Source organism: Manis pentadactyla, chromosome 2 (assembly GCF_030020395.1).
Source record: "Manis pentadactyla isolate mManPen7 chromosome 2, mManPen7.hap1, whole genome shotgun sequence".
Lineage (NCBI taxonomy): Eukaryota > Metazoa > Chordata > Mammalia > Pholidota > Manidae > Manis > Manis pentadactyla.
Window position 1 is genome coordinate 227,713,776 of NC_080020.1, and position 24,660 is coordinate 227,738,435.

At 49.6% G+C, this 24,660-nt stretch overlaps 1 protein-coding gene across 1 annotated transcript in view; it reads right to left on the reverse strand.

Moving 5' to 3' along the window:
* Positions 1 to 24,660, reverse strand: part of GREB1 (growth regulating estrogen receptor binding 1) — a 124,456-nt gene that overhangs the window by 10,271 nt on the left and 89,525 nt on the right. The window contains exons 18-26 of the mRNA XM_036881809.2: positions 17,438 to 17,777; positions 16,436 to 16,551; positions 14,322 to 14,521; positions 12,159 to 12,248; positions 8,762 to 9,372; positions 6,329 to 6,431; positions 4,317 to 4,475; positions 3,204 to 3,346; positions 185 to 346 (exon numbers count right to left, since the gene is read on the reverse strand). Of these exons, the coding sequence (XP_036737704.2) occupies positions 185 to 346; positions 3,204 to 3,346; positions 4,317 to 4,475; positions 6,329 to 6,431; positions 8,762 to 9,372; positions 12,159 to 12,248; positions 14,322 to 14,521; positions 16,436 to 16,551; positions 17,438 to 17,777 (1,924 nt within the window). The remainder of the gene's footprint in view (positions 1 to 184; positions 347 to 3,203; positions 3,347 to 4,316; positions 4,476 to 6,328; positions 6,432 to 8,761; positions 9,373 to 12,158; positions 12,249 to 14,321; positions 14,522 to 16,435; positions 16,552 to 17,437; positions 17,778 to 24,660) is intronic.

Sequence of the window (24,660 nt, forward strand, 5' to 3'; positions counted from 1 at the left end):
CAAGGCTCCAACTTGACTCGGGGCAACCCCAGAGCCCAAGTGCTCCCCAGCCTCCTCCACGGCCAACCAGCACATCATTCCCCCACCCTGCCCCACATGCCCTGGGCAACCGCAGTCTCTAGGTCTCCAGCTCAGTGATCACCTGCAGCCACTTTGATTGACCCACTGGACTCAAAGCCAGTACCTTGTCTGTGACGAGGGGCAGCCGCATGCTCTCCAGCTGGCCTCCAGGTTGGCTGAAGACAAAGTGGTGCTCCTTGGACTTGGGGATGATGAAATGGAGCTGGATTTCCTCTCCTAGCATTGAGTAAGAGAAGGCAAAGGCGTGCAGGGTGGACTCATAGAGCTGAGGTGTGAGGGGAAAGGACAGAGCCTGGAATCAGAGTCCGGCATCACTCCCAGAAGAGTGCAGGCCAGTCATGGCCATGACTACACTGAGGTCATTGCCACCTGCCCCAACAGCTCAAGAAACCTACAGGTTGACTCCAGTACAAAGTGTGGACACCTGGATGTTGCTACAGGACAAACATTCCTGAAGCCACGTCTGCTCAGCTGAAGCCTGCTCCCATCCGTAATTCTGACCAGGCTTCACCCAGTGAGTCCAGTTCAGGTGCCAACCCCCTTCTGGACTCTGGATTTGATGCAGAAGCCTGCTGGGTGACCAACCAAAGCATTTGCATCATAGATCTCATTTTTAATTCTAATAAATGAATTTTTTTCCATCATAGGCATTATGGGTAATAGCATATTAATAAAACAGTAGCAATAACTGCATACACTTGCACACTCTATCACACTCACAATGCCCAGGTCCCCTTTCCATCCTCTGGAGGCTGTAATTCACAACCCTACGAAACAGGTTGTCCACTTTACATGCTGCATTCCATTGCATCCCAAGGTCCTGGGCTCATCCTAGCCCCGGGTCTAGCCCCACCCCTCTCGCCACTTCCTTTAAAGAACCGTGCTCCCCAATGTCTGTGCCACGATCTCTCTGCTGTGACCTCCCGGCCCAGCTTTGCCCAGGCCTCGCTTTATGCCTCCTCAGGCCTTAGCTCCAGCATCCACAGAGGGGGCTTCCCTGACCCCTCACCCTTCCAGCTGACAGCCCGCCTCCAGACGTGCATCCAGGATATGCTGCAGCCCTGGGATCTCCAAGGCCTGAGAGGACGCAGACAGGCCAGGACACACAGGCTTTAAATCTATGGCCCCACTAGAACCTCAAAGCCCTTTGGAAGCAGAGATAAAAGAGAAACAGATTTTGACCTGCCAGAGGGAGCAAAGTGATGTGACTGAGAAGTTTCATAAAAAGGACAGGGAGCCTTGAGAGATGAGGGGAAGAGCAGGAAGGCAGAGGCACTGGAGGCAGGAAATGCCAGCTGGGAGCTAGCGAGTGCCCCTCTGCACCCCTTGTGTGGCTTGGCATCAAGGCCCCTGCATCTACGGCCCCCAGACCTGAGCACCTCTGACACAGCCCAGGTGCAGCCAGCAGAACGGGATTCCCACGCTCCGTTCTTAGGCTGCCTCACTGCTGACACCTGCTGAAGCGACCAGTGACCGTGGTGGCCCTGGAGACTTTCAGTTCTTTAAATTTCAAAGTCAAGAAAATGTTTTCACTTATATTTTCTCTGCCTTGAAAGAGAAACTTTCATAGGAGTTTATGGAACAAATGGGATTACTGATTATTTTCTTTCCTTTAAAAAACTGCTCACATTTTCTAATTTCATTTACAGTAAAATTGCATAGTTTAAGAGTGAGTGCTAAAAGAAGACAGATATTACCTCAATGGCAGCTGGGCTCAAGGCTTAGCTCAAATTAAAGCCACTGTCTGAAATTTTTCACTGCCAAAGGGACTGACAGAGTAAGCCAGCGGGCCAGTACTCCTGCTGCCAGAGGCCTTTCTGGAAGCAGCAGAGGACATGAGCTACCTGCACACCTGTGTCGGCTGCTCAGGTATCTGACTGGCTCCCCCCAGCTTCAGTTGTCCCTTCCTCCCCTTCCCTTGCTTGGGTCTGAAATGAAAAGAAATGCTAAATGTAAAATCCTACCTGCCACCTATTTCCAAATAACGAGCCTCACAGGCCGGCTGTGAACACCCACGCAGCTAGTAAGAGACCATCCCCAAAGCAGCTTTGCCTGCATCAGGTGCCTGCTTAGAGTTCCCCCTGAGAAAGCGCCCTTTCCTCCCCCAGCACTCAATGCCTCTGTGGTCTGGTCCTGGCCCCACCTTCCCAGCTTCCTCTGCTGAAACTGCCCACACGCTCGAGCAATACACTAAAGCCACTTTGAATTTGCCCAGAGACCCCGTGTCTCCTCTGTTGTGCACACTCCTCCCTCTCCTTCTCTCTGCCTGGGCCCCTTGGCAAACTCTTACGGAGTCTTCAAAACCCTCTCCTCTGTTCCCCGTCCAAGATACTATCTTCATTTACAAAACGGGGATAATGTTATTGCTCTGTGGGGTTCTAGTGGGAATTAAATAAGGAAGAGACAGTAGTTTTCTAACCAGTGACCTTGAATGGACTGCAGGTGTGGCTTGAACGCAGACCCCTCCAGGTGACCAGCCAGGTCCCTGGGTCAGCGGCCTTATCCATTTACCCAGTGTCCAGGGCAAATAGCATTTTCTAGCATGTAAAAAGATTAGAAGTATGGATATATAAATAGTGCCTAGCACATCCCCTGGCATGTCACAGGTGCTCAGTAAGTGCAAATTCCTCTTGTTGTCTACAGATTTCCATGCTTCAACTATCTTGTCCTTCTGCCAGCTTTACATTATTCCAAAGTTTTGCTTACATCCATCTCTCCATCCCTGGACTGTGAATCAAGTATGGGGACAACGTTGATTCATCTCTGTGTCTGTCCGGTTTATAATAAGCTCTCATTAAATATCTGTCACACTGAACTAACTTGCAAATGATAAGACATAAAGAGAATTACATCATCTACAGTCAGTTAACTTTGCCATTAACAAACATGTAATCCCAGAAGAATCATTGCTCTGTAATGTCAGCAATCATTTTATACACTGTTGATGGCAACTGAAGATACAAGTAGACCAGGAACCAAGGGTTTCCAGAACTTTCCATCTCCCACTCCAAATGAAAACATAAAGTGAACAGGGAAACAGTGGCATTAGCCAAGGAGACATGCGTGGCAGACAGCTGCCGGAAGGACTCCTGGAGACGTGGGGCCTCAGGCCTGTGGCCTACCTGGTAGCGGGGATGGAAACCCATGTATTGGTGGCACCGCTCACAGTGGTGGTATGTGTTATACGCCGCATACTTGGACAGCCTCATCCGTGCTGTCTGACGCCGCACGTAGAGGTCCTCCGGCTTCCGGGACATCCCTCTGTCTGCACAAAACCCCAGCATTAAAAAGCAGGAGGAGGCAGAGCAAACATTCTTCCTCCTACCCCCTCACACTGAAACCAACTGAATCGCTGTGCCAGGATTCTGTGCGACCGCCTCTCACCTGTCTGGGCCATCAGGTGACTCAGGTGCTCAGAAATGACAGAATCTCAGTGGGATAAATTAATACACTATGCTCACTGGTATCTTGCTCATGGACCTACAAATGTTTCATTAACACACATTCAAGGATGCGCTCAGGACAACGTAAACTGATTGCCAACTTAATATACAAATACCGTAATGCAGATGAACTGCCTCCATTTTTTAAATGACTTAGCAAGATTAAGGTTTTCACACTGAACCTTCATTACAGACTGTTCTATGTGAAGGATGCTTTGGGGACAGTGGTCTGTTCTAACAATGAAGATAAAATTATTGGTTTGAAATGAAGACTGGTGAGTATTTTCCTCTCACACTGCATCTACCAAACTTTTCTAGTCAGTGCTTACAATCACACTGGCCACTAATTCCCAATGTTTGCTGACCGTGACCCTGAAATCCTGCAGGGTTGTAATACTGTGAAAGTCTGGGGTCCCCGAAGGAGGAAGGAGAGAACAAGACTGAGGGCAGAGAGGGAAACGTGTACATTCTGTTACAACAATCCAAGTTCATAAATAAATATACACGTCTTTTACCCTCTGTTAACCAGAACCTTCAGACTGTTCTCACCGAGACAAACCACCCAGGGTCCTCACACCGTCAGCGCCTACTGGGCAGTAAGTCTTCCTTCCTGGGTTCCGTGAAGAGCCACCTGGTCAGGGAGGTGGTGCCTTCGATTCTCTAGCAGCGCTGCTAGTTAATTCACCACCACCAGATAATTAGGCTCACCACTAACAAAGTCCAGCTCACCCCTTTCAGAGGCTGTTCCATGTACTCTGGCAGCAGGTGAAGCAAGAGATTTCAAAGTCTGACCTTCACTCTTTATGCTCTGATGGTGCGAGCAGATCAAGCTGGCGTCCTCATACTTCGGGTCGTGAATAATGTAGTCAAAGGGCAACTTCTGGAACAGCTCCAGGTCTGGCCAGGGGTCACTGAGCTGGAGGTAATGCCAATCTGATTCTTCTCTGAGGTCTACAAAATTGGTAGAAACACTGGTATGTGACAAAATAGGAAGTGAGAGTGACCTACTGTAAATGTACACAGGACGATGCTCGGAGTGGAATGGTTCTTGAGTCTGTGGGTCACTGGGGGAACACCTCTGTACCACCAAGGCTCCTGGCACCTATCCTATTCTCAGGATTGTTCTAATGAGGCAAGAAGGTGCCCTCAACTCTACTCCATCCTGGGGAACAGCCTTCTGCTGTGTTTCCTGTGGGATGGGTCTGCTCTTCTGACACACATTAACCAACTCCTCCCAGTATACCGACCCCTGTGCTCTGTGCTTCTCCCCAGCACCATCCCCAAACATACTACCCTGGTTCCCACCTCCAGTGAAACCTAATGTAGTTCTCTTTCTTGAAGTTTTATCTCAATGCCTCTCTATCTTAATTCCTATCACTGCACCTCCAGAAAGCCTCTTCTAAGTGCTCAAGCCCTGTGGTGTCCCCCTTCTGAATGCTAACGCCTCTCATGGCCCAAATCACATATTCTACGTTTGCCACGTATCCTCTTACATTACAATTGGTATAGCCTATGGTGCTCACTGAATGCTTCTTGACTAAATGGTAAAAAAAATATATAGTTGGTCAAATTCAAATTATGTAATATATTGATTTTTCTATATATATGATATTGATATCTATATATCTGTATTTATCCGACTATATTATAGTAGGGGCAGAGTGCATATCCACAAGAAGGAGAAGAAGGAAAGAGGGAACATTTATTGTGGATTTAATAGGACTTGAATCCCCTTTATCACTGCTGTATCCAAGAAAGTGTTGAAACAGACACTCCACAGGCCTGCAGACTGTCACCTGAAATACAATTCCAAACTGGTGGGGGGCTGGGGGACCGTGAAAAACTCAGGGAGAGCTTGGGGGAACAGCCTCTTTCACTTTTCCTTCAAAGGAAGGACCAAGGGCTGAATGGGCTTCCTTGGTTCCAAATTTTCTCCAAGTCAAAACTCAAACGCAGTCAAGAGCATCTAAGGCAGTGATGTGTGTGCAAGCGGTAGGACTTTCTCCTCTTTTAAGGCTGAATAATATTCCACTGCATGTAGCTACCCCATTTTCTTTATCCATTCATCTGCTGATGGACATGTATCTGTCAATGGCTGCATGAACAGCTAACAATGGAAGGTGATGAGTATGTTAATTATCTTGACTGTGGTGGTGATTTCACACTGTATATGCATATCAAATATACATATGATAGAAATACATCTATCAATTAGAATAAAACAGCTGATCAAAGAGCACCTTGCCATAATCAGGGTAAATTCAGTTCCATGAACAAGGAGAAAAGGCTTTATCCCACATATCATAAACTTCCATTTTGCCCCAAGATACTGACCGATGGGCTCAGCTGCCGGAGTGGTTCGGGTCCCCAGTGCCCTCACGGGCAACTCCGCTTTCTAGAGGCAGCAATCAAACCTAGCTCAGTTCCAGCTCTGTCACCTCCCAGCTGGGCTCCTGAGCAGGTTGCTTATCATGAAAATGGAGCGATTGGTCATGGTGTTGTATAGAAAATTAAATGTGGTCATTTATGCAAAGTACCTAGCCCGGTGCTTGACCCATGGAAGATACTCAGTAAACAATAGTTATTTTTAGTATAGTAACTTCATCCCCACAAAGCCCCCCCAGACACGGCTCTGATTTGAGCAGAATGAAACAAGGGAAAGAAAGCACACACCCCAAGGCCCAAGGCATAAATCTGGTCACTGGTCTGAGAATTCTGTCTGGAAAGTTAAAGTCACATCAAAGTCACTAGAGAAACTGACTAAAGATGACTCCAAGCCCAAATGTCACCAACGGACGACTCACTGATATTGATCTCTTCTTCATCGTAAACATCCACTTCGGTCAGCCGAACGAGCATTCTGGACAAAATGCTGAGGAACTGCAGGTAGGTGCCTGTCTTCCCGATCTATGGGGACATTCAGGGTAGAGCCAGAAGTCAGTGAGCCCTGTCTGTGCATGGGCGCTGGCTGGGCGCCCCTCCATGCAAGGTGGCCCGTCTCCTTTAAGATATCACCCAATCGATGCAAAGACATTTGATGGGAAATGTGGCCCAAAGACGCCAGGCAGGCAACAGATGGAGCCCTAGGAGCAGCAGACCTGCCTCATGCAATTCGTGCTAATGTGCCTCCAGTTTTAACTGATCACATTTTCTAAGCTTGTTAGATAGAGTATTTTATCACAAGTTGAAAAAAGGTTGTTTCAAAAAACGAACTGCCAATATAAAACAGTATCTTAAGAGAATCTTATGGTAATTAAAATTATAAATCTCTATTCTTATATGAATTGATATGTCTGTATAGTAAAAAAACTCACTGTGCAAGACATGAAAAGTTGGCATCTCATCTTTTCCCTCCTAAGCCCACAAAAATAAAACGATTTTTCTCTTCTTCCCTCTCCTCCTTCTATTATCATAGAGTCTCTTGCCACCCCGAGCCCGCTGCCAGGCTGGCATACCATGGGGCTTAGCTCATTTTGGTCACCGTTGGCTAAATGGGCCCCTGTGGGCTGACCCAGAATCCTCCCCTCCCACCCTATTGCTCCAGGAAAGTGTTCTCCATGTTCCCAGCTCAATGCCTGGTTCACCATAAGTATTCAGCAAATACTGATGATCAGAAACAACTAACGTTAACAAAGAAAATTATGAAATTCGACCAGGAGAAGCTTCAGAGAATATATTTGCAATACACATACCAGACAAAAGATTAAAACCTATAATCTCTACAGCACTCCTACAGAGCAACAGGAAAAAGTCAAATGCCTGAAGAAAAAATAAGAGACCAGAAGATCGCTGTAAGAGGAGCACCAGTGACAAAAGTAAGTAAAAGTATGTTCAACCTTACAAACAAAATTATGCTATTTTTCTCCTATCAAATAGGAAAACGTTGTAAGACTGGTAACATCCAATAACGGGCGGCATTACTGAAACGGAAGAGCAAGGATTGAACTGAAGGGCAAGGATTGAACAAGAGGGACCTGATTTGGGGATGAGCCTCCATGTTAGGACGTGCACCTAACTGAAAACATATTCTTAGAAGAGCACCTGATAAAGCACAAGTTTTAGGTTCTCTTGACCTGTAATGATTTATTATTAACATTCTCTTCTTCTGAAAGCCTCTGTGGTGATCCTGTGGGCTTGTTTTGCTTTGTTTTGTTTTGTTTTGGCCTTTCTGTGATATCCTAACCGATATCATACTATGTACATATTATTCTGCAACTTGACTTTTTTGACTTAAATATCTTGCAGAAATGCCAATGTCAGCATATAGAGATTCAACTCAAACTTCCTATGGATAAATCGCATGCTACAGTTGTGCCCGAATTCATTCAACCAGCCTTGCCCAGTGGAATGTAAGTTGCTGCCAGTGTGTTTTTTCACTGAACAATATCAAATGAACATTCCTATTCATATTTTTATGGGTTTGTGGTTCTTAGAATAGATTCCCAGAGGGGAGGCGAGCCTGCCGAGTCAGGAGGCAGCGCACCTGGAATTGTGGTCGTGATGGTATTGGGGGCTGATGACACAGTGGCATTCGTCACCTGCCTTCCACAGGCCAAGCCACGTTCTAGGGACCCTACAATTTTTCTCTTGTTCAAGGCTCTCATTTCTGTGATGTGGGTACTGTTCTTTCCTCCTTCCCAGATGAGGACACTAAGGCATGGAGGAGGCTGGATCCTGCCCAGGCCGTCAGATGACACGAGTCACAGTTTGACTCCAGGAAGGCCACCCCGAGGCCCACCTTCCCTTCTGTGCCGCTCTGGCAAAGCCCCTTCCGAGACCCAGTACCGGCCTACTGTCCTCCTCACATGCGCATGACACTTGACAGATTCCTGCCATTTGACAAGTGAAATGGCCTTTCATTGTCGAGGAAATGCAACGCGCTGGGGAGATGGCGTGCAGACAGGCCTCCTGCCTCCCTGCGACATTTCACCAAAACCGTCCAGCACAGACCCACAGGGGTTATTTTTTTTTAACTGGCATGGACTAGCATGAGGACCGAATGAAATAATGTGGGAAATGCAGAATTGTAGTCTGAAGTCCCCACAGAAGTCCTCCATTCCCCATTTTACATAAAGGTCAGAGGACAGAGGTCACCCAGTTATGGGCAGCAGGTGGTCCTGACCTCCACCCACCCGCCCGCTGTAGGGCCATCAGAAAGTCTGCTGTGGCGAATGGCAAGATGCAAATAAGGAACACGAGAACGCCCCCGTGTTCGGGCCCAGCAGGGAGGCACCTACCTGAGGGGGCCCACTGAGCAGCAGCCGGCGAGGGTGGAAGCCGTCCACGCGGCCCTCGGCGCGGTTGCCATAGTCCATATGGCTGGGCCGGGGGGCCGTCCACTGCCGGTAGTAGAGGGACTGCTCGGTGGACGTCATCGTCTTGCTGAGCAGGGGGCGGAAGGAGCTGGCCCACGTGACCGAGTGGGCGGGCAGCAGGGAGGCGGCCTTGGGCAGGCCGCTGCTGTCGGTGGACGTGACCACGTCATACACCAACTTGGGCAGGAAGACAATGGGCGGCTGCCGGAGCGCCTTGGTCAGGGAGCACTGGGAGGCCTGCAGGACGAGCGTGCCGGCGGTGGGTGCCGTGGACGAGGAAGACGAGCCCGGGGAGGGGAGCTGGGACGACGAGGTGCCCAAAACTGGGGCGCCCCTCTGGCTGGTCTTGAGGCTGGAGTCAGGCTGGGGGACGGGCCTGGGGCTCTGCCTGCTGACGGCTGACGGTGGTCCCCGACTGGCCTGTGGCCTCTGTCTCTCACCAGGGGCCCTGCTCTCCTCCGAAGGTCCGCAGGGGAGCGGCGATCTGGCCTGCTCCCCGGGCTGGGCCGAGGACTCCCCACAGAGTGCTGAGCCTGGGGAGAGAGGAACCTCTCAGTCACAGCCCAGGAATGACCAGTCGCAAACCTGCCCATGAGTTTCAGCAGCATAAACTACCTTTACTTGACAAAAACTGGGAATTTTTGTTAACAAAGTTCCACCTCTGGTTAAATGCAAACTCTTTTGTCCTATGACAACGCCAAGATTTGCTGAGGGAAAGAAGCCGAGCCACCCACATGGTGTGACTTTGCCCAGACCCAGCACAACACCCTGCACACCCCCTTGAAGGCCTCCCCCTGACCCAGTCTGTTCCAGAACACCTCACCTTCTCACCTTCAGTGCTCAACCTACATGCATCCTCTGTGCAGACGTCCTCTGTGCACATGTCCGGGGAATGTGCCCCTCACAGAGCCCAAGTCTCACCTCTGTCCCAGCACAGTGCTGGCTTCTAGTTCACACTGCACTCAGTCTCCCAGGACTCAACAGGCTGTAATCGAACGCAGTCCCTGCTCAGCTTTCAGAAGTACCAGGAGAGGAAACGCAGCGGGCATAGCAGCCACCCAACAGGCAGCTGCTTTTGGCCCCACCCCTACGCTACCGCGTGAGAGCCAAGGTGAGGGTGCGTCACCGGGACACAGGGGGGCAGCACCCCAGGGCCCGTCTTCAACATCATTCCAGCCACGCACTCCAGGCCTGTGTGCTGGGCCACAGCAGCCCTGCAGGAGGCGGGGCAGACAGGACACTGTGTCTGTCTCAGCTCTGCGTTTCCCAGGAGACGTACAGAGAGCAGACAGACTAAAGGAGGCCGTTTCCCAGGCAGGCCTGATACCCACTCACCACCCTCCTTGGACAGGCCTGTCCACCACCTGTGCACTTGGCTCAGCCTACACTGCACACCCGGGCAGCCTCAGCTTTGCGCAGGCTCCCCAGCAAGGCCCTTCCTACACAGCTCCACGGCCTGCGTCCTGCACTCCACTACCCATCGCTCTTGGAAGAAGGGGCCTGCGCTCTCCGCTGAAGGCCTGACTCCAGCTGATATGCCTCTCCCTCAGGTAGGGCATCTTAAGACTGGCTTGGCCTCACTGGAGGCGCAGAGGACCAGGGACGGGGAGGCTAGGAGCAACTCAGGTAGCTTCCTGGGAGCAAGAGGGTCAGGTGGACACACAGAACATGAAAGAGGCACAAGGCTCCAGAAGTAGACCTAGGGAACCCTGATGGCTTCATCCACTCCCTAGGCTGTGAGGGCGTGGCGGGTCTGAGGACAGACACCCACCCTGGTGTTCACTCCATCCACCCCCACACCCATCCGCTGAATCCAGGGGGATTGCCAGTCTATAAATATGGATCCCAGCCCTGTTCAGGTCCCCATCCTGATTCATGCAGCTGTAGCCAACTCTCGCCTCCCTGGGCCTCGGTTCCTCAACCCTGAAATGCAGGGGTTGCACCAAACGCTGTGAGAAGCATCTTGTCAGAGACCCCTGAGATCTCAGGACCCTCTGAGGAATCCTCACGAACAAAGTCACCTCGCCTGATGGGAGACTCCAGGAGGAGGAGAGGGGCTGGGTGTTCTACTCCACCTGAAGACACTGTGCAGACCAGTGTGGTCACCAGAGCCTTCTAGAAAGCTGCCAGGCCAGGATGGGGGAAGAACAGAGCACCACTCCTCTCTGGGATTCATTCTCCCATCTGTCAGCTCCTCTGCAGGCCCCACTCCTACTCGTGTTTGGGGCAGAGGACACCGGAGGCTGCAGCGCTGGGCTCTGCCGACTGGCCCCGGCCTGTGAGCAGAGCGCCTGCTGTCATGGGGCTCCAGGCTGACGCTAACGGAGGCCACGTCCTGACTCCCTCAGGGCACACCTGCGAGGGAGAGCCCTGGCCTGGCTCACTGCTCTCCACGTGCTGGGTGAGGAGGAGAAGGAGAGAGGAGGCAAAGATGGACTAAGCCAAGCACCCTGGTGTCTGACCTTCACAGCCAGGCCTCACCTGCACTGAGCTGCACCCGGGCCCACGGGCACTGCCACAGCCCAGGCCTCCTTTCCCGAAGTCTCCTTCCCCAGGAACACCTCCTCCTCCGCCCGAAGGCCAGCTGCTCTCTGAAACCTGCACGGGCGCACCCGCCCCCTAAATCTGCTCCTGCCCAAGACACTTCCGTGTGCATGTGTGCCTAAAAACCAAAGCAGTGCCTACTGCGGCGGGACGTGGTGAATGAGGAGTGACGAACGTCTTGACAAAGGTCCATGCCTGATGCGCCTCCCAGCGCCTGACTGACACACAGTCAGCTCTCGGTGACGCTTGTGACAGGGAGACAGGCGATACTGTTTCAGGTGTGCCGGCCTGACTGCTCCCCAGACCTCAGGCAGGGGCCCGAGCTGATCCATCCACATTCCCCACTCCCTCTGCCGAAGTGCGGTCGGTCCAGGGGTCAGCGAGCACCTACTGCCTTTGCTGCTTCTCCCCCAGGAAGTGTGCATCTGCTCCTGTCCGCCCCAACCCCGCTCCTCCCCGAGGGCGCAGTGACTCCCCAACCCCCAGCGGCATGGGGAGCCCCGAGGGGCTCGCCCTCTACGGGCCCTGCACAGGCCACTGCAGGGGCTCAGCCCGCGACCCCCACCGCCCCGGAACAGGAGCCTCTGGCTGCGCAGTGCCGCCCAAATCCTCACATCCCCAGAACCCAATCCAGAAACACGCCTGCTCCCTGGAGGGTCCAGCTCTCCAGAGAAGCCCTTCTCTTTCCAGAAAGGAGGGGTCTTTTTCATTTCTGAAATCTCAGAACAACCAGAACAAAAGGTCCACGTGTGCAACTTTCTCTTTGGAGACTCACCGGAGGCCTTGGAGGAGCAGGAGGAGGACGCTGAGTCATGGGAGCAAGACCTTTCCCTCCTCACGGGGCTCCTCTTCTCTGAGGGGACACCTGCTTCAGAACACACACCGAAAACGCCTGGTGATCACATCCTGTGCATTCCCACTGTCACCGCTGCTCACCCATCCACCCACGACCCAGCCACCCACGACCCAGTCACCCAGCCACCCACCTACCCACCCATCCACCCACCCACCCATCAGCCACCCATCCATCCATCAGCCAACCATCCATCCATCACCCATGCACCTATCCACTCATCCACCCATCCACCCACGACCCACCCACCTATCCACCCACCCACCCATCAGCCACCCATCCATCCATCACCCATGCACCTATCCACTCATCCACCCACGACCCATCCACCCATCCATCCACCCATCTACCCACCCATCCACCCACCCACCCATCAGCCACCCATCCATCCATCACCCATGCACCTATCCACTCATCCACCCATCCACCCACGACCCACCCACCCATCAGCCACCCATCCACCCATCACCCATCCACCTATCCACTCATCCACCCACGACCCATCCACCCATCCACCCATCCATCCACCCATCTACCCACCCATCCACCCATCCACGCATCAGCCACCCATCCATCCATCACCCATCCACCTATCCACTCATCCACCTATCCACTCATTTACCCCCCATCCATCCATCACCCATCCACCTATCCACTCATTTACCCCCCATCCACCCATCACCCATCCACCCATCCATCCATCCATCCATCCACCACCCATCCACACATCACCCATCCATCAACTCATCCATTTACTTATCCATCTGTGCATACACCAACCATCCATGCATCACCCGTCCATCCTTCCATCTGTCCACTCATCCACCAACCCACCAAACCATCCGCCACCCACCACACATCCACCCATCCACCCACCCATCCATGCATCACCACCCGTCCACCCATCATCCACCATTCTCCAGGCGCCCACCTCTGACACTGCACTGAGGAGACAGAGAGCGTAAGATGCCAGGCCAGCCAGCACTGTGCCCATAGCCCAGTGGGGGCCCCTCCCTGTGAGTCACAGCTACAAGACAGTGTAAGGGGTGCAGAGGGGGACCCTGGGAGCCCCAAGGCCAGGCTCCCACCCAGCACAGGGAGGCAGAAGCAGGGAAGCTTCCTGAGAGAGGTGAGCCCGACCTGAGTCTGGCAGGGGTTCCCAGTGAAGCAGAGAGGAGTGGGAAAGCATCTGTGTGGCCTAGAGGTGACAGGAACACAGCGCCACCAGGGCACCACTCTGAGCTGAGTGTGACCAACAGCACGAGTCAGGGTGGGGGCCTGGGAGCTGGGAGGAGCACACAGCAGGTGGGGGGGGCCCTGAAATGCCAGCAGTGTGGCTCCATCCACAGGCAGCAGGGGAGCTGCGGCATTTTAACACCAGGGCCACAGTCACATTTGTGAAAGGTCACTAAGGTGCCAGGGAGCCTGTCAGCAGGTCTTTCAATCTCCGACTCACAGATGAGCGATCTGGGGCTAGGACAGGTGGCACTGCTTGTCCCGAGTCACACAGCTAGTGGAAGGAGGAGAGGAGGTCCCAGCGCCCTGACCCCACGCCGGCAATCTCCACTACATCACCCCCACATGCTGTGTGTTTCTGCAGGACAGCTTCTTATGGTTCCTTGCTATGCTGCTGACTACAGTCAAATGCCTGTCTCTGCTCTGATTTATGGGTCCTATTAAAATATGGTGTCGGATTTCCATGCTTTCAAAGGAAATTAGTCTGTTTGCTTGATTCTCAATAATGGATACATGGGTTTAAGTCAGTTCACGTGGAGGAAATGAGTGAACCTTACACCAAGCAGTAATTCACCAACAATTTGAACAAAGCATGAACCTCAACCCTGAGAAATCTGTTTTTCTTCCTATTCTAGAGCTAGGAAGACTTATCAGGATTTCCATTTCCTCATGCCACCAAAAAGGAGGGAAAAAAGCAAAATCGGAATTGGATGAGGGATTTGTCATTCTCTCCAAAGACCTATCCATCTGGAGAGCTTTCACTGGAAAGCTGACGTCACACAGGCCCCCCCTGGGGGCAGCTGTCCGGACTAGTGCAGGCTGCTCCCAAGATTGGAGGCCCAGGCACACCTTCCGTCACCGGCTCCTCATCCTCATTGTCTGTGCTGCTCAGCTTGTCGGCGTCGCTCTCCAAGGCCTCGTTCTGCGCCCCCTTCTCCAGGGGAGCGTCGTTGCTCACAAAGTAAGCAGCCAGGCCCAGCTCCTGCTCCACCGCTGTTCTCACCAGGCAGGAGGAGTTTATCAGGCGCAGGTCGCAGTACCTCAAAGACCTAGCAGGAGGCAGAAGGTGTCTAACAAGTGCCTTCTACAAGTACCGTTCTTGGCGCCGCCGGGGGACCCAGTACCCAGGACTGACACCCGTCTTCCTCATTAGGACCCAGGACTTGTGCAAATGGAGAAGCAAACAGTCTTACAATGAGCCCTTAGCAACAAAGTCAGGTAAATAGTAAGTGTCCTGGGGCACCTGCTATGTATGTAGCTCTGTGCGGCCTGTAATCAAAAGAGCGCTGACTTTCAGGCCAAATGAAAAGGGGGCTTGAACCTCAGCTCTGCCACTTCCTAGTGACAGAACCTTCCACAAGCTGGGCAATTTATCAGAAGCTCAGATGTTTTCATCTGAAAGATGAGAATGAATATTAACAACCATCTAAGAGCACCATTGTGAGGATTACATGTAATAAGTGGACATTCAATTATTCAGCATTTAAAATGTGCCCAGGATTATGCCAGATGCTAGAGATATGAGGGAAATCAAGTCGTCAGCATGTTGGAAACAAGAGCCTATCTAGGGAGATAGATGCCAAAAAGTAACAAAATACGTGGAGGACAGGACAAGACAGGGTTTGGGGCTGTGTGGTGGCAACAGCAAGAGGCTCAGAGAGAGGCAGGTGTGGGCTCCCATCGGGCTCCGCAGCTCCCTACTCCTGTAACCTTGGAAAGATGACCTTTTACTCATCTGTAACACAGGATCAGACGACTACTGCTGCAGAGAGTAGATGCTATATTACACATCTAGCCTGACGTACAGAAGGAACTTGGTAAATGCTTGCTCAAATTCCAGATGGATTAAAACATTGTCTTAGTCCTTACGGAGGTGGGGAATGGAAGAGTTAATCCATGTGAAATAGCAACAACCAAGGGCAAACATTTGGAGCCCCCTGTACCTGACCCATGAGCATGCAGTGTGCAGTGGCCCTTGTGAAGGTTGCCATAGGCTGGTGGCAAGATGCCAGGCAGCCCGGAGTCCACTGTCTGCCACCTGGCTTAGTCTTTTATCTTTTAGCTCCTCCATTCGCTATATGGGACTACTGAAGTATTACCCTTCCCCAGGGTTCTGATGAGAGTAAAACAAGATAATGCACAGAAAGAGAACGCAGCGCAGTGCCCAGCACGTAACAGGAACTCAATAAACATCAGTTCTTCCTATTTTATTACACAAGAAAGATGTGCAAAGGCCCTGTCACACAGCTGCCTGCTCTTCTCTGTGACTGTTAAGCAAATCCAACCTTTCACCACTAGTTCAAGCATTGCCTTACTGGAGGCCCAGTGGCCTCTGTCCCTGACTGTCTGCTTGCCTGATGACAGTCTAGAGACCCTGGGAGATGCTGAGTGGGTGTGTGGCTGATTTCCGCACGACTGTGATCTGCAGGGGAACACACCTTTGAGAGAGTCAGCTCTGAGGACTGGAAGAACTGGCTCTTCCCTAATGGCACCAGCCACCTCCCACTTCCCAGAACACCTTCTAATCCAGGAAGGACCTGCTGTTGCCGCAGCCTTGCCCAGAGGAAAATGTGGCCCCGACCTCCAGAGATGGTCTGATACCTTCCCAGATGGCATGGCCATCCCAGCACACACCGTAGTGACCCCCAACGGGAAGAAACCGAGGGAGGCATTAAACTCCGACTCCAGCTGCTGGACCCCTACCTGCGGAGCCCCTGAGCAGCCATCCCAACTCCACGAGCCCAACAGTGCCTGCCTGAAAATTAGGAAACGTCACCCAACGGAGACAACTTTCACCGCCACTGGCTGGAAAACCAGCACTATAAATACACAATCTGGAGGACTGTGAATGTACATACGCCACTCACTGGCATACGGGCCATGGAAGCCCGGCCTGGCAAGCCCCCAGCCGCGGGCCCAGGCAACTGGCTCCCCAGGGCGGAGGCACAGCCCCCTGCACTCACCGCGGCAGGGACTCCCCATGCAGGTCCATCCCGCTCAAGATGAGGATGCAAGGCAGGCCCTCCAGCTCCAGGTAAGTCCGAGGTCTCCACTCCGCATCCTCGATTTTCTGCCACAGCTGCAGAGAATGAAAAACAGAGCTGTAGACTCCTGACTTTCCAACCAGCCTAGCTCCAAGGGTCCTTCATGTCCTCCTACTGATTGAAAGCCCTCGCAATGCGCCCTCTGATGAAAAGGAAAGTTCTTCACACTGCAGACAAGTACATCATCGGCTACCCTCAGCTCCCAGCCACACAGACCACCACCCACCTCGCAGGTATTCAGTGTTCAAGAAATGCCTGCCAGCTAGCTGATCCTCTGGGAGAAAGTACATGTCCGCAGCTGTTCCTCATGTTTTCCGCTGTCCTCTCCCCCATGTGCCCTGCCTTTCATTCACAGTTCCTACCCAACTACTCGTGCAAAATTCTTTCTAACCCTTAAACATTTCCATCATCTGTAGGTGCCCTGAGAAGCCGCTTGGGTCAGGCACTGTGCTAGCCTGTGGGCTGAGGTGTGTGGGTGGCCCCTGCTCTTCACACCTGCAGAAAGAGCCAGATGACAGGCAGTGAACACCACACCAGCCCCAGGACTCGGGGAGGGCCCCATATGGGGGGGTCTCCAGCAGAGCTGAGTTCTGCAGGCTGATAAGCATTAGCTAAACCAAGGAAGAGGAGAAACGCAGTCCCCGGGAGAAGGAAGAGCATGCTCAGCCCAGACGCTCGCAAGGACAAGGCCGTGTGTTTGGGTGGCGCAGCATTTATGGGGAACACGGTACCACTACACTGATGGGTACAGGCAGGGCCACAGCAAGAGAGGCAGCCAGAGGGGTGGCCGGGTATGAAGGCGCCGCAGTGGATGGCAGCATCAAGGGATTGATGCCCCTCCACATTCCTCACCCCCTCGGTCACACCCACCTGCAATCCCAGGCGCCTACCTCCCCTCATGTCCCTGACCCTGGCGCCCACCTTCAGCTGCTTCACGAAGTGCTTCCCGATGGTGATGCCGGAGCTGGCACTGCCCAGGATGATCTCAAAGTGCTCCTCCAGGGCCAGGCGCGCCCGCACGTGGGCCAGCCGCTCGTAGGCCACGGCCGCCAGCGGCGAGCAGGGCACCCGCAGCAGGACCATGAGCCCATGGCCGCAGGGGCACTGTTTCGGGGAGTTGATGAGGTTCTGCGTGATCTCCAGCGTCTCCACTGACGTGTGGTTCTTCATCTGGGAGAGGCCGTGCACGGCCATCATGGCGGCTGCATAATGCTGCACGAGAACAAAGGTCCTGATCACCGCACTGTGCAGGCGGGGAAACCTGCAACAGACAGAGAGACAGGCCGTGACCCCGGCCGCCCGCCCTGGGAGCCAGAGCACCCAAGGCCTTCGCACGGCAAACCAGTAATCCAGACAGCCCCACTTCCACAGGGCAATGCCCAGCTCACTGACAAGCTGTTTCCTTTCGAAGCTGCTTGTTTGGAACCTGAGAGAGAAGCCTTCCTTACAAGTCAGTCAGAAACTGCTGTCGCTGCCGCTAGGAAACAAGCGTACGCAGGACTCTTGTGATTATTGTTTCTCTGTTTTCCTAACCTGGCACATAGCAGCTGCTCGATAAATATTTGCTCAAATAATTAATAAAGTAAATGTCTGCTTAATCTGTCCTCAGCGTAATTTGTAGTTCCTGCAGTTAGGTAATTTGCCCCAGGTTCCCACTGGAAGTAGAACCACCAGCAATCAGTCTGTAAATGCAGCTATGACATACCCCAGATTTGGGGGGGACCATCCTCCTAAAGGTACATCGCTGCATTCATTTCAAGTATAGTGAGTAATCAGAAATGCAACTGTGAAGTGACAGATGAATTATAAACCAGAACACATCCAGGCAAATCAACAGTTATGGTTTTTGCTTTGGAAGCCACAGTTAACATATGTGTGTCCACGGAAGGTGATGACCCTCCACAGCCACATGCACTTCCGGGGCCACTCTGATCCATGCATCAGATGCAGACCCCAGGGCACTGCCGGAAAAACCCAAGGCACTGTAAGGTATTGTGTTTCTCAGCAGGAACAGGTAAACTGATGTCTGGTTTATACACAGTGCTCTTGTGAGTTCATTTAGCTGGACTGAGTCCCTGACTCAATGGCTTTTGGGAGCAAAGATAAAGTAGTTTCTTGATCTACAAAGATAGGAACCTTACGATGGCCATACAGCCCGGTGAGTTCTATCAGGGCAGACAGCCCACCTTTCAAAAGCATCTCTGATATCTTCTCCTGCCCATCATGCTTCTCCTTTTCTTCATTATTTTCCCTTAGCACTTCAATTGAGTTTTTAAACTAGAGAGTGGGCTTGGCAAAGTTGCTATTATCAATGCTGTCTTACGAAGGAATAACTATTCTGCAGAGTCTGGCACAAGACGTTACTCAGTGGCCAAAGGGCTGCTCTGCCTTGCCCCTGGTAATGCACTGGCCAAAAAGTACCCAGGAAGAAAGAAATAGAACGCTGTGAATGCATGGTCTCCTCTGCCCTACAGTACTGCCCTACCTGTGGCAGCCCCTTGTCACCTTGAGCAAGGGAAGAAGGGCAGGGTGTCACTTAGGGAGAAGCACACTCTTCTCCCCATCTCTGACATGGTAAGAAATGCCTGGATTCAACTCTGCTCAAAGGACAAGAAGAGACTTCTGTGTCTGGCCAAGACAGAATAAGTACCAGACTTATCCTTCCATGTGAAACAGCTGAAACACTGGACAAATACATGGTACAACAGTGCTTAAGACACTAGGCATCAGGCAATCTTTAGAAATGAGAAACAGATTAGGTGTGCCCCTAGCTTCACCCTAGAGAGAGTTTCTGGAATGTGCTCAGGAAGAGGGGACCCAGGCAAAGTGCCCGTGGTCTCCCTAAGTTGTGGAAAGGCACTGAAGTCCAGGGAGACCAAGCAGTGAGGGTTCACAGGGGAAAGTAGCACAGGACAGGGAGCTGCAGAGAGAAACCCAGAGGGCTATAGAGTGCCGCAAGTCTTCAGCCAAGTAGGGAGCAGTGCACATATGTAAGGAAGCTACCCAAGGCGAAAAAGATTGGAGGGAACAATGCCTCAAGCTCACACAGGGTTTGGCATAATTCCTGTTCCCACCACCAGTGTGGACAACCTCAGAATTCATGGAACACTATAGAATACTTACTTAGAGGGTTTTTCCTAAGTAGTGGGCAAAGGTAGTCCTAACTAAATACTGCTCTGGTCCTACCTAATAAAGCTTAAAATCAGGATTTGAAAGGATTAAACTATATTCAAGTAACTTAACTGTATCCCAGAGCAAAGCCTGGGAAGATTTATAGGTATACAAATATATTGAGCCCCCAACAAGGTTAAATTCACAATGTCTTGCACTCTCTCAAAATTACCAGATATGTAAAGAAGAAAATATAGCCCATAATGAGGGAGAAACATCAATAGAAACTGACCCAGAAATGGCACAGATGATAGAATTAGTAGACAAGACCATTAAAGTAATTTCCATAACTATATTCCATATGTTTAAGAAGCAACAGGAAAGACTCAGCGTATTAAGTGGAGGTATAAGAAGGACTCAGATTCTAGAGATGAAAACTAAAATTCCTGATACAGAAAAAGAACAGGACCCTGAATTCTCATGGGAGCTGCCTTCTTGGATGGGCACCTCACCCAGGATAGGCCGCTGGTTTTCTCTTGGGATTTTTCAAACCGTTAAAAGAATCAGTCCCTCTCTAGAAGCTGGAGACTGTAAAGCTCAGCAGCAACGAGGAGTGACGTTTTCAGCACATGGAAGAAGCCAGTGTGGGCAGGATGCAATCAAGCCAACCCAGAAGGAGGCAATACAGGCTTGGCAGCATTTAATGCCTAACTCCAGTTGTCCCTGAAATCAACTCCATCTCTGACATTCTGTGGTTTATTTATTCAACTCCTTTTATTTCACAAGTCAATACATTCGTCTCCTTTTCCTAAGGTAGTTCAAGCTGGGTTTCTGTCATTTGCAAGGAAAAGTCCTGATTAATAAGCAGACATAAGGACCTGTTTATCCTCAGTTCATCACTGTGTTTGTACACTCATGCATGTGCCACCTGAAATTGTCTTTCTTCTCTTCTTAGGAACTTGTCATGTAAGACTTTATTTTTTGTAAAACTAAACAAACTGGATGTAACTACAGCCAAAAAAAAAAAAAAAAAAGATTAGTAAACTTGAAAACATAACAATAGAAAATATCTAAAATGAAATAGAGGGAAACAAAAAACAATAACATTAGTGAGCTATGGGACAACTTCAAGCAACCTAATGAATGTGTTCTTGGATTACTCTAAAAGGGGAGATGGGGGAATGTAGAAAAAAAATATATTTGAAGAAATAATGACTGAAACTTTTTTCTTATTTGATGAAAAGTCAATTAACTCAAGTATAAAAGTATATAGAAAGATGAAGAAAATGACACCAAGGCATATCTGAACCAAATTGCTTAAAATTAGTGGTGAATTAAAAATTTTTAAAGCAGCCAGTGGCAGGGGGAGGGGAGGGACAGAAAGCATACTACACAGAGAGAAACAAAGGTACAGACAGCAGCAGATTTCTTGTTAAAACAATGCAAGTCAGAAGACAGTAGAGCAACATCTTTAAGTGTATTGAAAGAAAAAAGTCAATCTAAATTTTATAACAAAGGAAAATACCTTCCAATAATGAGGCAAAATGAAGTTTTAAAGACACACAAAAGCTGAAAGAATTCATTGCCAGTTGACTTTCCCTACATGAAATGTTAAAGGAGGTCCTTCAGATCGAAGTAAAGGATACTATATGGAAATGTGGATCTACACAAAGGAATGAACAGCACGGGAAATATTTACTATGTGCATAAATATAAAAGGTCTTTTAAAAAAATTATTATTTGAATATCTTTAAAAGATGTTGACTGTCTAAAGAAGTAATTTGTGATGGAGTTTATAACATATATAAGTGAAATGTATGACCAAAACAGCACAAAGTCTGGGAGAGAAGAAATGGAAATATGCTAATACAAGAATTTTATATGAAGTAGTATAATGTCACTTGAAACTAGACTCTCATAACTTAAAAATATATACTATATACTCTAAAGCAACCCCTAAAATAACATAAAGGGCTGTAGCTAATAAGGGAGGGAGAATGAAACTTAAAAAGCTCAGTTAGTCCAAAAGGCAGAAAGAGAGAACATAGAACAGATAGGACAAATAGAAAATAAATTGTTAGACAGCAGAACCCATCTGAACCACATCAATAACCACATTAAATATAAATGGTCTAAAAACCTCAGTTAAAAGGCAGAGATTATCATTTCCACAGAAAAGCAAGACCCAACTATAAGCTGCCTATTAAAAACAATTTTAAACATAAAGACACAAGCAGATCAAAACTAAAAAGATGGAAAATTATAAACCATGTTAACACTAATTATAAAAAACTGAGATAGGTATATTAATATCAGAACAAAAAGTAATATTCTTTGGATCATTTCATAATGAAGGAGTCAATTTATCATGAAACGTTTCACCAAAGATGATACGCAAATGGTAAAAAAACACATGAAAAGATGCTCAACATCATTAGTCATTTGAGAAATGTTAATTTAACTTACAAAACACCACTTCATAACTATTACAGGATGGCTAAAATTAAAAAGACTGACTATATTAAGTGTTGATGAGGATGTGGAGCAGTTGAAACTCTCATACAGTGCTGCTGGGAATGTAAAATCATACAACTACATTGGAAAACAATTTGGTAGTTTGTTAAAAAGTTAAACATATACCTGCTACATAACCTAGCCATTCTACTACTAGGTATTTACCCAAGAGAAATGAAAGCGTAGTCTTTATAAAGTCTTCACATGAATTTTCATAGCAGCTTTATTTATTTGCAAGAGCCAAATCTGAAAATAACCTAATTTCCATGAACCAGTAAATAAACTAGTATAGCCATACAATAGTATTCTATTCAAGACTAGTCAACAGTTAGAAGGAATGAACTATTGATGAATACAACAACATGGATGAATTTCAATATAATTATCCTGAGTGAAAGAAGCCAGATAAAAAAGAGTACATGTTATATAATTTCATTGATATAAAACTAGAAAATTCAAACTAATCCACAGTGGAGAGGGACAGGAGGGAATAATTATAAAGAGGTAGAAAGAAGCTCATTCATTATCTAATTGTGGTAAAGGTTTTACCAATGTTTACATATGTAAAACTCATCAAATTGAACACTTTAAATATGCACAGTTTACTATATGTCAATTATTCCTCACTAAAGCTATTGTTTAAAAAAGAGAGGCAGGTACGTGGAAGGCAGGAACTACTGCCTGGCTCCAAAGAGCAGGCACAGGCTGTGTAGACCAGAGCCTGCCCCTACATCCCTAAGCCTTTGTGGTTGGCCCTTTGGGAAGGAAGTTCTACAGAAAACTTATTAGAGTGAAAACAGTAGTTATTAAATGTCTAAATCTTTTATTTATTTTTAAGTCCAAGTAGAATTGTGTCAGATTTATGGTCCCTTGAGCAGATTTCCCAGCCATATGCTGGGGTGTGAGTGTGACATGGCAAATCAACAGACTGGCCGCGCACATGGTGGTGAGAGGCAGTAGCCGATGTGTTCTTACCTTTATCTCCTTCTGTCCAAGTTACCTGTTTCAAAAGTGTTTTCCAGACAGATGATTCCTAGGAAAGGCTGCGTGGCATGGTGGAAAAAATATCAAACCTGGCTATAGGCCAGGTGCCACAAAAAGTCTGTGTGACCTTGGGCAAATCACTTCCCCTCTCTGGGCTCAGTTCCCACAATTATAAAATGAGGTGGTTGGCTAAATGATTCCTAGTTCCTATGATTTTCTATCCATCAACAGTCCAGAGTTTGATATTCCCTTCCCACTCAGTGAGATGTAATGTTTGTCTCTGTGCAGCACTTCCAGTGTAGCGGAGGCAGAGAGAGGAGAGAGAGAAAGAGGATGTAGACAAGATGGTGACTGTGACGATGGGGATGCCACTGATGGTGAGGGTTGGGGGTCGGAGGAGGGGTGAGGGCAACATGTTACGTGAGCATCTTAATGAGCCACAGGCACTTACTGCTGAACACGTATTAATTCATTTCATCCCCATAACATCCCTATGAGGTAAATGTTTTCATCCCCACAGAGGACTGAGAAACTGTCCCAAAGTCTCACAGCTGATGGGTGACAGACCCGGGACTCAAACCCAGGAGGTCTGATATTGGAGCCTGAGCTCTCAGCAGACAGCTGTCCCTGAGCCTGCATGTGATCGTTATTTCATGACACTCTCCCACGCAGCCACTGGGAACGTGGATTTGTCTATAGGTGAGGGTACAGAAGCTCAGAGAGTGCCAGTGATTTGTCTAAGGTTAAAACTAGCAGAGAGTGGTGCCAGGCTGTGTGGTGCAGTGGTCAGGCCGGCCTTCTAGTGACTCTAAGACCTTGCTCCATATGGCCTAGAGGCTCCACTGTTTGGGAGCCAAGCAACAAGGGTTTGGTCTGGCTTCTCTACAGACCCCCACAAGACCTCGGGCAAGTCTCCTAACCCAAGTCTCATCTCCTCCTCTGGCAAATGGGGAAAACAGTATCTCCTGTCTCGCCATGCTGCTGTGAGGACTACACTAGGCAATAAACAGAATACTGAGCCCAGTGGCCACAGCTCCCAGAACAGCCAACATGTGTCAGCTGCCAGAGGAGAAGTTGGGGAACAGGGCAGAGAAGCAGAGGAGGGTAATGGCCAGACTACAGAGCCTCAGGGTAAAATCTTGGGGGCTTTTTCCTCCCTCAGCAAGTTTATGAGCGCTCAGATCAGTGAGGTGGAGAACTGCCTGCTTGAATCCATCAGCATCCTAGAGCTGAAAGGGATTTAGTTTCCCAAAGGGTGTTCCACGATGCACTGGAGATGCCACACACTCCAGTCTTCTCCTTGAGATTTTCAGCACACGTCACACACTGAAGGCTCTGGCAACTCTCGTGGGAGGGAATCCTTTTGTCAATGTTTGTCCTCAAACACATTCAACCACAGAACCCCTTTTATCATAACAGTTACTAGTATCCAGCCAAAGCAGGACACCTTGGAACACAGCTTGAGACACACACATCTAATTTCATCCTTTTGTCAGCAAGTGAGAAACATGATGTGCCATGAAGGGAAGAGACAG